Genomic DNA, 14,733 nt, shown 5'->3' on the forward strand with positions numbered 1-14,733 from the left:
ATTCATAATATTGTTTTATGCAATGCCCCAGAGGACATTATACAAAAAAGGCATGTTGTGTTACTAAGGAAATGGACGTAGACAAAAATGAAGCATCTGAAATTCAAAATATGAATGTGATTTTTCATTGGGTCAAGAGCACACTTCACAGAACAGCATTAGAGGGAATGAACACTGAAAAAATAATTACAGAACTTTCAAAGTTGTTGCCTGCTAAAAGGAAAATATTAGACCAAACTAACTCAAGTCACAGATTTCATAAATTACTAAGCAAACCTTGGAATTCTGCTTGCATAAAATGCATTTTGCAAAAACTAAAAGGGGTTTTGTTTAGAATCTGAAATAATATTCCTCTTTCAAAAGCTAGTAAAAGCTATGATCCTGAAAATGACTCTACTTATACAGACCCCCACTGAGCCCTGTGTGGGTATATTCCCATAAAACAAGACTGAAGTACGTGATTTAAGGCTTGGCAGGGCTAAGTGCCCAAGCCTTCAAACACAATGGGACCGCTTGTGCATAAAAAAATTAAGCACGCGCCTAGGTGTTTGCAGATGCATAAATAATTCTCATGCATTGAGATGATATTTTAATATCTGTTTTATTGTCCTTTAGGTGTACTAAGTAATATACGGTAAATGATAGTACATTAATACCTCAGTATAGCAAAGCCAGAAATATCTCATCTATGCAAATCAACTCAGCACTGCTAAGATATTTCTCTTTCAACTGTATCTTGAATCGCCCTCTAAGAAATTCATAGCCTGAAGAGAATATAGCCCATAAATTATGGTCAAGGCAAAAATCTCATGTGCCTTTTGCAAATTATATCACACACAGTGCCACAAATTCCAATTCTATGGATTGGGTGTGAGAGATCAGCTTATTCAGTTGTCCATTACAGGCTAAACTCTGACTTGAGATACCATTTCTTAAGGGCCTGCTTCTTTTAGAACAAGGTAACTGAAGTTCATGGACCAAATATAATCCACAGGGTTCTAAATTACACCTGTAACTGACCTCTTCTTCAGTAGAGAAAAACATCCAAAGAGATCACAGACCCTGATAAGCAGTGCCCTAAGTGTCTTGATCAAAGTGTCAGTGTCTTGATCAAAGCACAGTTGCCATCTAACTCCATTTGATGCAACTTAAGCCTGACTTTCATACTCCTGGTTAATTGCCAGTAGAGAGGCTTTCCATTGGCTAAACTCCATTTTAGGTCCTGGGTACATTTGCTTTACTCTTTATTCTCCTCCACTAAAAGACAGACATAATAGGAGGCAATTATAAAATCAACTTGTGATAACAATCAAGATAAAGATGTCACATCCTTCTATTGTTTAAACTCCAGTGGTAGAGCGTAATGTTCAAACCAAAAGTTTCAGATCCTTAATTTTTAACAAGTATGAAACTTTTGAAGTTATGATGGAACAAACACACTGTAATCTGATACCTTCAACCGGCAGAACAGTACAGCACCAAAAAGGGAATAAATAGTCTTATTTTTAACAGTCATCAGTAGAGAAAATGTTTAATATATATGAATTAAGTTGTAACTTACGTAACCTGTGTTTCATCCTTGGAGTAGTTTTGTGTTCACATCCCTCTTAAAAGCTTAGTTTAGTACCATGGTTATTGTACTTACTCGAAATCTGTCCTCCCAAGAAGTCTGTAAAAGCTGAATCATCTCTAGTGGGGAGCCAAGTTCAGTGATGGTGGTCAGGGTATCTGGGATGTCATTACTGTCCTGATAACAATAACCATAGAGCTGGAAAAAAAATACATACAAGAAAAAGGTATCAATACAACACACCGTGGGATGCTTTAGTTTTCTTTTTTCAGTGGGTATGAAGAGTACAGCATCAGTGTCCTGCATCCATCTTGCTCCCTTTCATCCTGTATATTTTGCAACATGCCCTTAAAGCCCAGAGTAGCAGCCTTGTATCCTCCCATTCGAGCTGAGCTCACTTGAAGCCCATCAACAAAACGCTCCAATCGCCTAGCACAATGTCTATGGGCAATAAGTAGTACATAACTACTATGTTACATCTGCATATTTTTCTGTGCAAGCTTTTATAATCAAAAGTCTTGTTCAGAAATTTATATCTAAAAGTATGTATATGCCCAGACTTGGAACTTTGTCAGAAGGAAATAAGTACACAGCACATATGTTATCTAGCAGAATCATAATTACTGTCTGCTTTAAAAAGTTGCTCTTAAAATGGTATTTTCTACAGGACTATCACTGGTGCACTGAGTGTTTAAGCAAGAAAGCAAGCTGACCTGTATCTTATTAATTAACTTTAAAAAGAAGTTGCAACTGTCAAGGCATATCTTTTTGAAAGCAAAGTTAATTTCTAATTACACTTGCTGTACTTAAAGACACGATACTGACAGAGAGGAGAGAATGCTGCAAAAATATTTTGTAAGGCATTTCTTAAATTTAAAAATTAAGGCATTACAGCCTTGTTCCAGTTTCTTTTGTGTTTGTTTTCCAAGAACATTTGTGTTATGGAGTTGTATTTGCACAGCAAGAACATGTTGCCCCTGTGCTTGAAGTGAATTATTTTATATGAAATAGGGCATAACTTGGCAAAGATAGAGGGCTAGGCTCCTAGAAACTCCTTGCAAAGTCCTGACACAACAGAAGTTAAATGAGCCTGACAAGGATCTGATTCTAAATACCGTAGCTGGGGCAACATGTTCATTAAATAAAATGTAACTCTGCACCCAGCCAAATAAGCCCTATCGTGAAAGGACCTGCCTGCTACAAAAGCTTTGACATCTTCAAAAAAACCCTTATCTGACTTATCAGCTCTCATACCCTAAGAGAGAACAAGTCCCAGGCTTCTTCAAGCCCACCTTCTGATCACAGACGGGATCCAAAATCAGGAGAGTCAATTAGAACTTTCATACAGACTTCACATGATTTGGATTGTGTCCTATAATAGTTAGGCTCATTCAGCACGGAGTCAAAAACAACACCAACCCAACTCAAGGTTTTAATATCCAACACAAGTAACTCAATCAACTGATGATACAGAATGAGGGAGGGCATTGCAACAAATTTACTGAATACGTTTAAATAGGAAGAGAATTTGTGTATTGTGATCTGGTCGCTGACGTGTTTATTGTGACTTCACTGATAAACAGAAAAAGGAGGCAAATTCAGTAAATATTGTATATTATTGTTACCAATCATTCCCTTAGCTCTGTCATTTATTTTCAAAGACAGAAAGCATTACAAAAATGTAAGTGAAGTAAGACATTTTTTTAAGTGGTGCAGTGGCATAGTATTTCAAAACAACTGGTAAAACATGCACATTAAACAAAACACACAGAAGCTAGCAGAGTTTATTTTAAAACATACAGTAGAGGGTTTGGCATCACATATGTACTTGTGTTAGGTACTGCTACACTCAAGATGTGTAGGGCTAAACTAAGGAAATAGGGCTGCTTTATTTATTACAATGATAATATCACATCAACCTAGAATTACTCAGTCTGTTAATGTCTGTGACAATGTGTATGCACTCGTTTCTGATACTGGCACAAAAGTAAAAACTTAGCAGGACCCAAGCTATCTTAGTTCACATCAGACCAACTGTTACTACAAAATCATTACACATTAGGAAAAATATAATTCAAAAGAGAATTAAAATATTTTATAGCATAGTTGTTTTTGCTAAGAAGAATATACAACAGGCCTGATCCAGCAGCCCTCACCAATCAGAATTTAACTTTCTCATGGATTTGAACTAAGAGCAGGGATTGGGCCCCGTATTTTTACAACCTTAAGTTTTGTGAAGCAGATAGGACTAACAGTCAAGTTTTTCAAATAATAGGATAAAATTATCTGTTGAAAAAAATCTGCATTAAATAGGTGTAATATTAAGAAAAATTTAATTCCAAATATCAATTTCATAATCAATGTCATTTCACAGCAATAATGAATATGAAAGGGTTTAATTCTTTGTTGGCCCTTCAAGCCCTCTTTAAGACTAGAAAATGAACGAATTATTTAATAATACATATTATCTTTAGATACTCAGTCATAATAATGTGATAGCCATCTTTGCATGAAAATGTTATGACTATTTAAATTATTCAAACAAGAATACATTCAGAATACACATGTATGAATTAAACTTCAGTGTATGGATTCCTCGAGACTTAATAATGTGATAAATTTGGTCTTGGGAGGTGGGTGCTGTTGCTTTCTATTATCTCATTTTAGAAGCCAGTTCCAGCACTGCAAAAAGCCCTGCTGACTGATCCTCTATGTACTTAGTGCACACTTCACTGCTTTGGAGCCAAGTTAATTGCTTTGGTCACTGTGGAGGTTTGAAGGACCCAATGCAGTTTTCCTTCCACAGGAAAATCTCTCTTCCCTCTCAGAGAATAAATTTTCTTATACAACGAGTGCTGAATTTAATGAAATTCAGATGTTGGGGTTTTTTTTAATAGGACTAATGCAGAAAAATATAAAGCAATTCTAAGCAAGGAAATATACTATCTGGCTAAAGCCCTTCTTTAATACTTTTACTTATGTAAAAGAATTCTAGCTGTGGTATTACTATTTGGTAATATAAGTTCTTAGCAGCATGAAAGACTGGGATGGGGATGGGTTTGGGGACTACATTTATATTTATTGTAAATAGCAGCCAGAGGCCCAATGCAAAAATACATATGCAACGATGTGGCCATATTTGTGTGTACAATTACAGTGACCTCACATATAAAATGGCTATGTTTTGAGGCAAAAAGTCCTCTAAAATGGCCAATTAAGATGGGAAGCTAAAATGGCCATTTGTCTGCACATCCATCCCGTATTTCTGAACAACAACATGAAATATAGACTCACAACTGCACATGCATTATTAAGCAACATTTCCAAGGCCTTTTCTTTCTTGAAGTGCATCATCAGATCATCTAGTTTGTCTGTCTGCCACTTCACAGCTACCCAAATTCTTTGGTTTTTATCTAATCAATTTTTTAAACTCCTAAATGGAACGGTGTGGTTTGCATCTGCATGTAATGAAGTAAATAATTTTTTTTATACTGTACATATTTGGATCAACCAAAGGCAATAATACAAAAAGCAACAACACAGGGAGACTAAATAAAAGTGCAGTAAAAAAATAACACAAATTAACTTCAGCATCTAAAATTGTTTGTAAGGATGTAGTTTTGCTCTATCACATAATTACATTTTAGACATAATTAGAAACATTGTTTTTCATCCCCCGATTCAACATGGTTCCAATTATGTATATGGAAAAGAAACAAAGTCAAATGAACATATTTTTGATATGTCAAACTATTACTTTTAAATAGCACAAATATGTATCTTTGCATAGAATCTAATAGCAAACAGTTGCTAACTTAAATTTTTCTTAACGGAAAAAGCATTTCCAGTGAGATATGAAAAGTTTAGCTGTTCACAAATATAAAGCATCCCTGTGTTTGTTTAAATTTGTCTTACTCATAAACCTAGTCCTCTACTCTTTATGCACCAAAACTCCTGCTTACACTTCAATTATTTTTGTTGCATAAATTATATTATTTTGTAAAATTTCAGGTCTATATAACCAGCCAGTTCATGTCCCTTTAGAATTCGTTTTTGCTACAAATTATAGTGACAGGGTTGCCCTTTTCAGACAAGGTGGGGAAGGAGGGGGGAAGCAGAGGTCAGACAACACACAAAAGCTGACAAGCTTATTGAATAAAAACACAAAATAAAGGAGCTTATTAAGCTGTCATCAGTGAGCAAGTATATGCAAACAACAGACCGTCCTACATTAGTGTAGGCACCATATCTGTATTTTCAAAAACAAAATGTCAAGAAAAGGCTTAGCAAATTGTTACGTTTCGTTTCTATAGCATGCTTAATCAGGAGCTGTACAAAATTGAAAAGCTTCCAAAGTGAGATCAATTGGCCAGATTCTGCTCTCAGCTCGTGGCAGCCTGATGCAGTATCACCAGCACAAAGTTTTTCAAAGATCAAAAGCCAGACCTGTAAAATTAATTATACTGGCCTAATAAAAAAAAATCACAATTTTTCTATTATATATTAAGAGTCCTTCAGTTTGCTTTTTAGATCGTGCCGTTAATATTCCACGGTTACAGTTTTTCTTCGTGCTGGCGAAAGCTAGAAACCTACCTTTTTTTCTAAATGAAAACTGAAATCTTCACATGCTCACTTACCTCTCACTTAGGAGCAGCAAATATCATGAGACCTGTGATAAAATTATGAGAGTTGGCAACATTGGCATTGGACCTGATTTTCCTCTCGGTGATTTACCAAGTTACTCCAGATCCATCTGCAGTAAAAGAGACTACTTTGACCCAAAATAGGACATATTAAAAATAAAAATTCTTGCTCATGTGTACAAGGAACTAGTAAGTACACTGCCCTCAGAAGGGTGTTTATTTTCAAAGATACATATATATGCCTTGCCAAACTGAAACTTAGGCCAGGATTGGTCTTAGCAAAGTTAGATTGCTACCGAGCTAATTTCCATTGAACTCAATAGAAAGACTCCCACTGATCAAAGCAAAAATAGGACATAGCACTAAGTAGCTAAGTTTAAAAAAAGGACTGTAAAGTGTTTCGCCATGCTAATGAAATCATATGGAAGGACAAAATCAGACGGTAAACTTTTGCCCAATGCTTTGGCTATGCCTTTCTTTGTCATGACAACATACTAGTCACTTCAAGGAGCAATATATATGAACAGCCACAATGAGCATGGTGCCTAATATTTAGCTATGATTTAACAATAAATAATCCTAGCCTCACATATGTTTACAGCTTGCTTTTTCATAATTTCTTAATAAGTATATTATAGATTTTTTACTGCTTCTCCTAAATCCAAAAGCATGTTTAAAACTGTTGGGTACCTTTGCATAGAAGACAAAAAAGATTATTTAAGTAACCAATCTCCTTGTACAGAAATGTAATATGCTGGTACGTTGCATATAAAATGAATCCATCCTATTTAACAACAAAGCTAGCTCTTACCTAGACCAGGGTACAAAGGACACAGCTCTATTCAGAATGCATTCAACACCTTGTAAGACTGGGACCAAAGTTGGCCAGGAAAGCCAAGAAGCAAAATTTCTTCTTGCTGCCTCACGCCAGATATGGAAATTGTAAGGAATCAGTGGGTAATTTTAATTTAAACTGTAACAATTCATATTTCCCTTTAATTTGTATTGAGAAATGTATTGGGAATCAATAGTTATTGTTACTAACTGTTGCACGCTACAAGTATTAGGTGTAACACAACTGTCATATAACCTGTATCTTTAGCTTCAAAAAAAGAGAACAAAAGTTGAAATTCAAGGGTGTGTGTGTGCACGTGCACACATATATAGAGATATGTATGTATATATATGCACACTCTACAGAGTACACTGTATTTTGGCCAGAAACTTGTGGTTTACAAAGGTTCTCTCCCTTCCCCTCTCCCCATTTTCAGAATGAGACAGTTCTCTTGTAAAACGACAACAGTGTAAAATGTATACTGCACTGCACAAACTCAGGATACAACCCTACAAATATTTATTCCTGGAAGTAGCTCCACTGAAGTCAATAGGAACACCCAAGGAACCACAATTTCAGTGGGATTGTACATGTACCAGAAGTCAGAGCTGACAGCAATCAAAATCTACCGTGACTTTTCCACCTGGGGTGAGTGGCATACCCATTACTGGAATTATACAGAAGTCTGACCCTTCATTTTGAAACTATTCAAATTAATAATCTCTGAAATTTCTCTGTTCTGGAGGGGCTAGCAATGCAGTTCTGTCTGAACATTCAGGAAATGTGTCCATACTAAAACAGATCCTGTCAACATAATTTTACAAATATCTACTTCACCTCTAGGCACACTTCGCCAGGGTAAGGTTTAATTTTAATTCAGAGTCAGTCTACAGCAGCACAGCACTAAAATAAGTAAGTTTTCCCATACCATTCTGAACTTGATTAGGAACTACACAGAGCCTTTCAAGCTCTGAACCTATAAATACTTTACGGCTTGCCCTTGCCTAGTTTGCATGGCTAAGCTGAGATCAAGAAAAAATAACAGTTTACTCCTTTAGAATAAGCATTGGTATTACTGCACTGCTTACAAGCTCCAGTTATAGACTAGAACTCTATTTTATAAATACACAGAACAAAAATATGGTCCCTTTTCCAAAGCACATTAAACTTGGTATAAGGCAGGGGCGGGCAATTATTTTGGGCAGAGAAACGTTTACTGAGTTTTGCCAAGCCATCGAGGGCCATATGACAGACAGCCAGGGGCAGATTAATATTTATTTTCTAAATTTTTTAGGGGTCCCATGGGCCAGATGTCTGCCAGGCCATTATATCTGGCCCACGGGCTGCATTTTGCCCACCCCTAGTTTAAGGCATGAGATAACAGATGGCTATAGACACAGCTGTGGATGTTGTACAAAATGGGAATGAGACGATACTTGATGGGCAGTGGTCTCAGAAAACTAGTAGCAAAGCTATTGCCAAAATCTTCATAGTCAGCCCGGAAAAGGAATGTTTTAAGACAAGTTCAACTCCTAGATGCTTTGGAAAATTGGGCTGGATACCTAGCTGCACCTTATACCTTGTCCTCATACAACACCTGTTCCCAACACTCTCACAAGTGGCTCACAACACCTGACAATATGGTCTTTGGCTCCAAGTGAATCAGTGCCCCCCACAGGGAAGGAAATCTGTGGATCACCCAATCCTCCATATGTGTGCTTATGTCTGTACGGGGGCACCAACTAATTTATGAAGGAACTGAATTGTTTGCCATTTGTCAGGAAACATTTCTTCTGAGCTGGCAAAGGAAGACAACAATTACTAGCATAGGTTGGAACAGGACCTTTATTCTAAACCATTTGAAAAAGCACAAACGAAGCAAGTTTCTCTCAACTTAATGTCGATACAACTTGTGATTCAGGGCATGGTGGGGTCTACATAGCCAGCATGGTTTAGCTTGAGACCCTGAAATCCTGAGCCTAAGCCCAGCTCTGAAAGATTCGGCTTCTGTGGCTTTTGACAAGGCATCTAGCCCCTCCCTGTCTTGTCTTGCCAGCTACAGAACAAAAGATGGGATGGGACAAGAACACATACCCACTTTATAAATTAGTCTGCTTGGTAGGTAATAAAAATAATACTGAAAAATAGCTACATGCTCTTGGAATTCACAAGTTTCTATAAAAATGTCATGTGGATCAAAAAAATAATGTCCTGGGCAGAAAACTCACAAAGCTGAATAGCTTTATACTCCTTTTCTTTCCTTTGAAAAATCCAAGGAGCAAAGGAGATTTCTAGATGTATATTTGCACCTAGAAATGTTTGGAAGGGGTGACCACTGGTATTACTGAACTGCTACTGAGAGAGGGTAATGACATGTTCCTGTTCTAAGAGGCTGATGAGGTTGCAAGTCATCAGCTCCAATAAGAGAGGCAGTAATTCAAAGGGAAGGCTTTGGGAGTGATTTGCAACTGCGGAGCCATCACAGAAATCATTCGACAAATAAATGGGATTCACTTTATGAATGATAGTTATGACAGCAAATAACTGAGGGTGTAGCTCTTTAACTAATTCTGCTATGTGTGTTTTTGCCTCCTAGAAATCCCTTCCTGCCAACAGCTATGTAAACTGAATCCTCTCTGCAGTCCCATGCAGTTCAATGGGAGAAATATTATTGGCCTCTTTAGCACTGAGGCATTCGGCTTGTCTAATAATGACATGAATAGTTATAGTAGGTTTGCAGTTGTATCAGCCCTGTGCTTCCAACAGCTCTGGAGTTCTTGTTAACAGATCCTTTCTTCACTCTTAAAAGTTCAGGATAACATCTGGGCCTTATGGGAAGCACTGTTGCAATAAAGAAGCACTTTGTGTAATTCTTCTTTCCTCGCCAAACCGCATCTGTCTGCTCTCTCTGCCCTTCTCCATTCCAACCCCAGCTCCTTGGGGCTGTGGGGACATATGTTAGATGAAGCTAACTGTCTCCACTAAGTCATCAGCAGGTGGCAGCGCTTACTTTTTTTCTCTTTGACCCATGTTAATGGTCTTATCCTACTGAATGTAAGCACCCAATTGATTTAGGAGCCTCCAGCCCATTTGCACAAGTGACATAGGCAGTTAGGAACACTAGTCTTATGGAAAGTCACTCTGACACACAGGCTTCCAAGAGACTGAAGTATTTTTAGCCCACGTGCCTCCCTACATTTCTGAACGGTTCCATTTAAACTATTTTTAAAACCTTGTAAAGTTTCGGTGGAAACCTGATTTTAAAAGAGTTTAAGTTTCATAGATTTCATAGACATTAGGGCTGGAAGGGACCTTGGAAGATCATCGAGCCCAGCCCCCTGCCCCAAGGGCAGGAAGTCAGCTGGGGTCATAGGATCCCAGCAAGATAAGCATCCAAATTTCTCTTGAAGGCATTCAATGTGGGTGCCTGAACCACCTCCGATGGCAGTCTTTTCCAGGTATTGGGGGCTCGAAATTCTTCCTTATGTCCAGCCTGAAAAGGTCTTGCTGAAGTCTATGACTGTTTGACCTTGTCATCCCCTGGGGCGCTCTGGTGAACAGATGTTCCCCCAGATACTGGTGGTCACCCCTGATAAACTTACAGGTGGCCATCAGATCACCCCTGAGCCTGCGCTTTTCCAGAGCCCCAGGTAAGTTGGCCTGACCAGTTTCAAAAACAGCTTGGAATAAGCTAGTTGTGGAGGACATTTTCTGATCTGTTTCAATACAGATATCTGGAGTTACAAGGTGTCCTCCATCAGTGGTTACAGAACAGGTGCATAATAGTAATCCAAGCCCTTACTCCAGTAAATCCATGTTCTCCAATTAAAGGCTCTGTTTTGGAAGTTAAACTCCAGAATGCAATGTCTACTCCTGACCCCACCTGAAGTTCATATTTACAGTTTTCTCAGGTGATCAGCTACCATTTTTGCTTGGGTTCTGTGTTGAAAATATTATATCACAGGCTACTCAGAAGACCAACAGTGACTCAAATTTTTATGCTGGATGCAACCACTGAGCAGTCTTCACCACTGCCAGCACAAAGAAGCCTCTTGAGCTCCCATCACCACTGATCCTCACAGTCCAGCAACAGAAAGATTCTTGAGTGTTTGCCTCCACCAGCAGAGGTCATCCCAACTCCTGCTGTATGCAAATGGCATTAATTTAAAAAAAAAAAAGTCAGGGTGGATTTCAAGTGAAAAACCTGATGGGTCATGACTTCAAGATTCTCCAGTTACTTGAAGAGAAATGAATATTTAGAGAAATCCCCTACACCCATATAACATTACCATACTTTAGTTAAAGTCCCAACATTTTAAAACTCAAACTAAAAACAAGGGACCAGCTGATGACCTATTTAATATGTTAATTAACATGATGTAGGAATGTAAGACACATGAAGAGAGAAGTCATGCTTAAAATGTGTCAGCTGGTTGCTGTAACCCAAACCATGACTCGCTAACACATTTTAACACCCTTGCACATGCCCATAACAAAGGCAATCATGTTTAACACTGGTTCAGCTAATACCTTTTCTAGCCCAATACATAATCCCAGTGTAATCAAGACCATGTGCACTTACATAAATCCAAAATAATACCACTAAAATCCACTGAATTACTCCAGATTTAAACTAGTAAGAAATCATAATCTGGACCATGATTTTTGTTTGTTTTTTCAAATTTATTTGTTATTCCATTATTTCATCCCTTTGTCTTAACATTAATCTAGCTGAACCATTAAAAACCTAAATGAAATGGCCTTCTTTATACAATCAGCAAGCCTCTGGTCAGATACCAGCTGCTGTTCACAGCTGTCCTCTACTCCCATATCCAATTATTTCAAGATAAACTCATCATTTTTTTTTATTTACTTTTGGGAAAGTGAAGACTATTTGTGTTAAGTACGGAGCACTGCACTGTGGGTAGGAATAAAAAGATGAACTATAAAACCTACTGGAGAAATAACCATGTAATTTCACAAAGGCATGTCAGTTCCAAACCTCTAGTTCATCTTCAACAATGGAAAGGGAGAATTCATCAAAAGAATTGCTTATGGCCATGACTGGCAGCATCCTTAATTCAGATATACAAGAGCTATAATTATATTATTACAGTAAATCAAACATTGCCATTGTTTCTTTACAATCAAACTCCTTGTGTGAAATTAACAGAAAATGGTGTTTGGCTTCTCCCTCTGCCCCAGATGCAAGGAGGACTGGAAAGAGGAATTGGAGCAAACTAACCAGACTTTCTCACTACCCACAGGGAAAGGCAGGTTTCTAGATAAAGAAATAAAGAAATAGGAGACATTTTAGCTTTGAAAAAAAAAGAACCCAGTGCACAGAGGGAAAGGGAAAGGGGATCAGACATCCCATTTGGCACACAGCAACTGCAAAGCAATTAGTGGCCTGCTAAATCCTGCCTTACAATAAATTAGTGACCCAAATCCCCCTCTTTCCACTGCTGTTCATTATTAAATTAACTTTAATAAACTACTCTTCTCCAAAAAGCATACGTTTCTATTTCAATCTGCACCTGCCTGTGCAATGGCTCCTGTGGCAGAAACGTTTACATACCTTCCCCCCTGACTAACTTAGGTGTGTAGGCTTGTGCATAGGTGTAAATTACAAATTCCCAGCCTCATCCCTGGAAGCAGCACCTTCGACCCAATCCAGCAGGCAGGGAAACAAACCGTACTTCACAAATAGCACAGGCAAGCGCTTTAAAGCGGAAGGCACCTCATTTTTAAAAAATGCTTTATTTGCATTAATGCTAGCTCATACCAACCCACCCTCCCTTCCACAGGGTCAGACAGATCTGACACAGCAGCTGGCTCCCTCCATTGGCTCAGAGCATGAGCGTATCAGCCAGCGTGAAGACAAGGGTGCTGTCTGGAAAGGGCTCCCACTCACTCTGTTGTGCCCTAACTTAATAAATGATGCCTTTAAAAAAAAGGGAGACAGAAAGGGAGAAGGAGAGGGAGGGGGAAAGAGAGAGGGAGAGAGGGAGGGGGAGAAAGGGAGAAAGAGAAAGGGAGAAAGCAGGAGGGAGAAAGAGAGCAAAAGATGAGGATGTTGAGCAGAAGCAGGCCAGAAAGGAAGTGGAGAGACAGTGAAGAACAAGGCCGTTATCTGCCCAGCTCCACTCAGGTTGTTAGCGCCCCACCCGAGACAAGCTGAGTGTGCCCGCAGGGGCCGAGCTCCACACGCGGGGCAGTCCAGCCCGCAAAACGGTGCCCGCACGCGGGGCAGGGCGGGGCGGGCCAGATACTAGCTGTTGCCCCGACAGTGCGTCTCTCGCGGAAGGCGGCCGCGCCCGCAGAGCCCGGCTTGGCAGGACCAATGCGAGGACTGCAGCTGCCCTGCTGCGGGATCTTTGATCTCGAGGTCTGATCCTGCCAAGCCGCGAGCGCTGCTGCTTCCGTGGGGGCGGCGGGGCCGGGGCAGCGCGGGGGCACGGTCCCATCCCAGGCCGAGCCCCGGCCCCAACAGCAGCAGCAGCAGTGCCCGCGGGCGCAGCGCCCCGCTCCTCGCGTCCGGCGGGTCTGGGCACGGGAGACGCTGCCAGGGGGTGAAGGGAGAGCGCCGGAGGATGGGGAGAGCAGGACCCCGGACGACATGGGGGTGCCCCTGCCAGCTGGGAAGCTAGACTGTGTCCCCTGCCATCGCCACCAAGAGGCATTTTTGGAGCATCCTGCCCCCACCCCAGCTCTCTCCCGGCCCCACCGGCTGTCATGGCCCGCCGACAAGGGGCAGAAGGCGGGCCATGCCCCTGCGCGCCCGTCCGTCCCTGCTGCTCCCCAGCCGGGCACATTGTTCAGGGCAGAAGTTTGGCTTTTTTAATTTCACTTCATTTGGGGAACGATTTTCAAATTATTTCCCGCCCAGGGGAGAAGGAAAAAAGAAAAAATCTGTCCCAACCAGGAACCATTCAGCCCCCAGCCCAGACAGCCGGCAGGTCCGGAGCCTGGGGACAAAGGCAGCGACTCGGGGGCACACCGCCGGGGGGGGGGGGGCAGCCAGCCGGGTGCGCCCTGCCGCCGGGCTCCTCTCGCTCCCCCGGCCTCTCCCCGCAACCCCCCGCCTCCGATTCGCCCTGTGCGGGCGGAAGAGGGCTCAGGGGGTAACCGAGAAGCCCTGGAGGATATTCTTGTTCATATTCATTAGTAAAGGGACAGCGCTGATGAAAGCCTCTCTTTCCAATGGGTAATTCGTGGATAACAAGCGTGAATTGGGGATGGATTCGCTTTGAAAGGGGAACGGGAAGAAGGAGCCAACTCCAGCCCCACGGCAGCCTCCCCCTTGCTGGGTGCTTTCCCCCTCTGTGCCCCCGGGCAGCACGGAAACGGCCGGAGCAGGGGGCTGGCTCCCAGAGCTGGAGGATGCCCCCCGCCAGCCCGGATTTGGGGACGGCAGAGGCGAGGGCCACTGCTCTGCTCGCTCGACTCCCCAGTGCCCCGGGGTCGGGGAGAACTAGAAGAGCCGAGGGAGGCATCAGCCCCTGCTCATTTCATCCCGGGCCGAAAGCAGCAGCGCAATGGGAGCCCCCGCCAGCGTTTCCCAGCCCGTGCCCCGAGCCCCAGGCGCTGAGACACGTCCAGGAGCAGGGCGAGGAGCCGCTCGCCTCTGTCCGCGCCGGGCGGCACGTGCGATGCCCCCGTGGCGCGCCCGCGCGTGTCCGGGC

The 14,733-nt window shown here is 41.4% G+C and overlaps 1 protein-coding gene across 1 annotated transcript in view; it reads right to left on the reverse strand.

Annotated features, from left to right (window-relative positions):
- PKDCC (protein kinase domain containing, cytoplasmic) overlaps positions 1 to 14,733 on the reverse strand; it is a gene marked incomplete at its 5' end in the record, with an annotated part of 59,883 nt that overhangs the window by 44,099 nt on the left and 1,051 nt on the right. The window contains one exon of the mRNA XM_019515895.1: positions 1,646 to 1,768. Within this exon, the coding sequence (XP_019371440.1) occupies positions 1,646 to 1,768 (123 nt within the window). The remainder of the gene's footprint in view (positions 1 to 1,645; positions 1,769 to 14,733) is intronic.

The sequence above is a fragment of the Gavialis gangeticus genome, unplaced genomic scaffold, assembly GCF_001723915.1.
Source record: "Gavialis gangeticus isolate Ggan-Ray unplaced genomic scaffold, GavGan_comp1, whole genome shotgun sequence".
Taxonomy (NCBI): domain Eukaryota; kingdom Metazoa; phylum Chordata; order Crocodylia; family Gavialidae; genus Gavialis; species Gavialis gangeticus.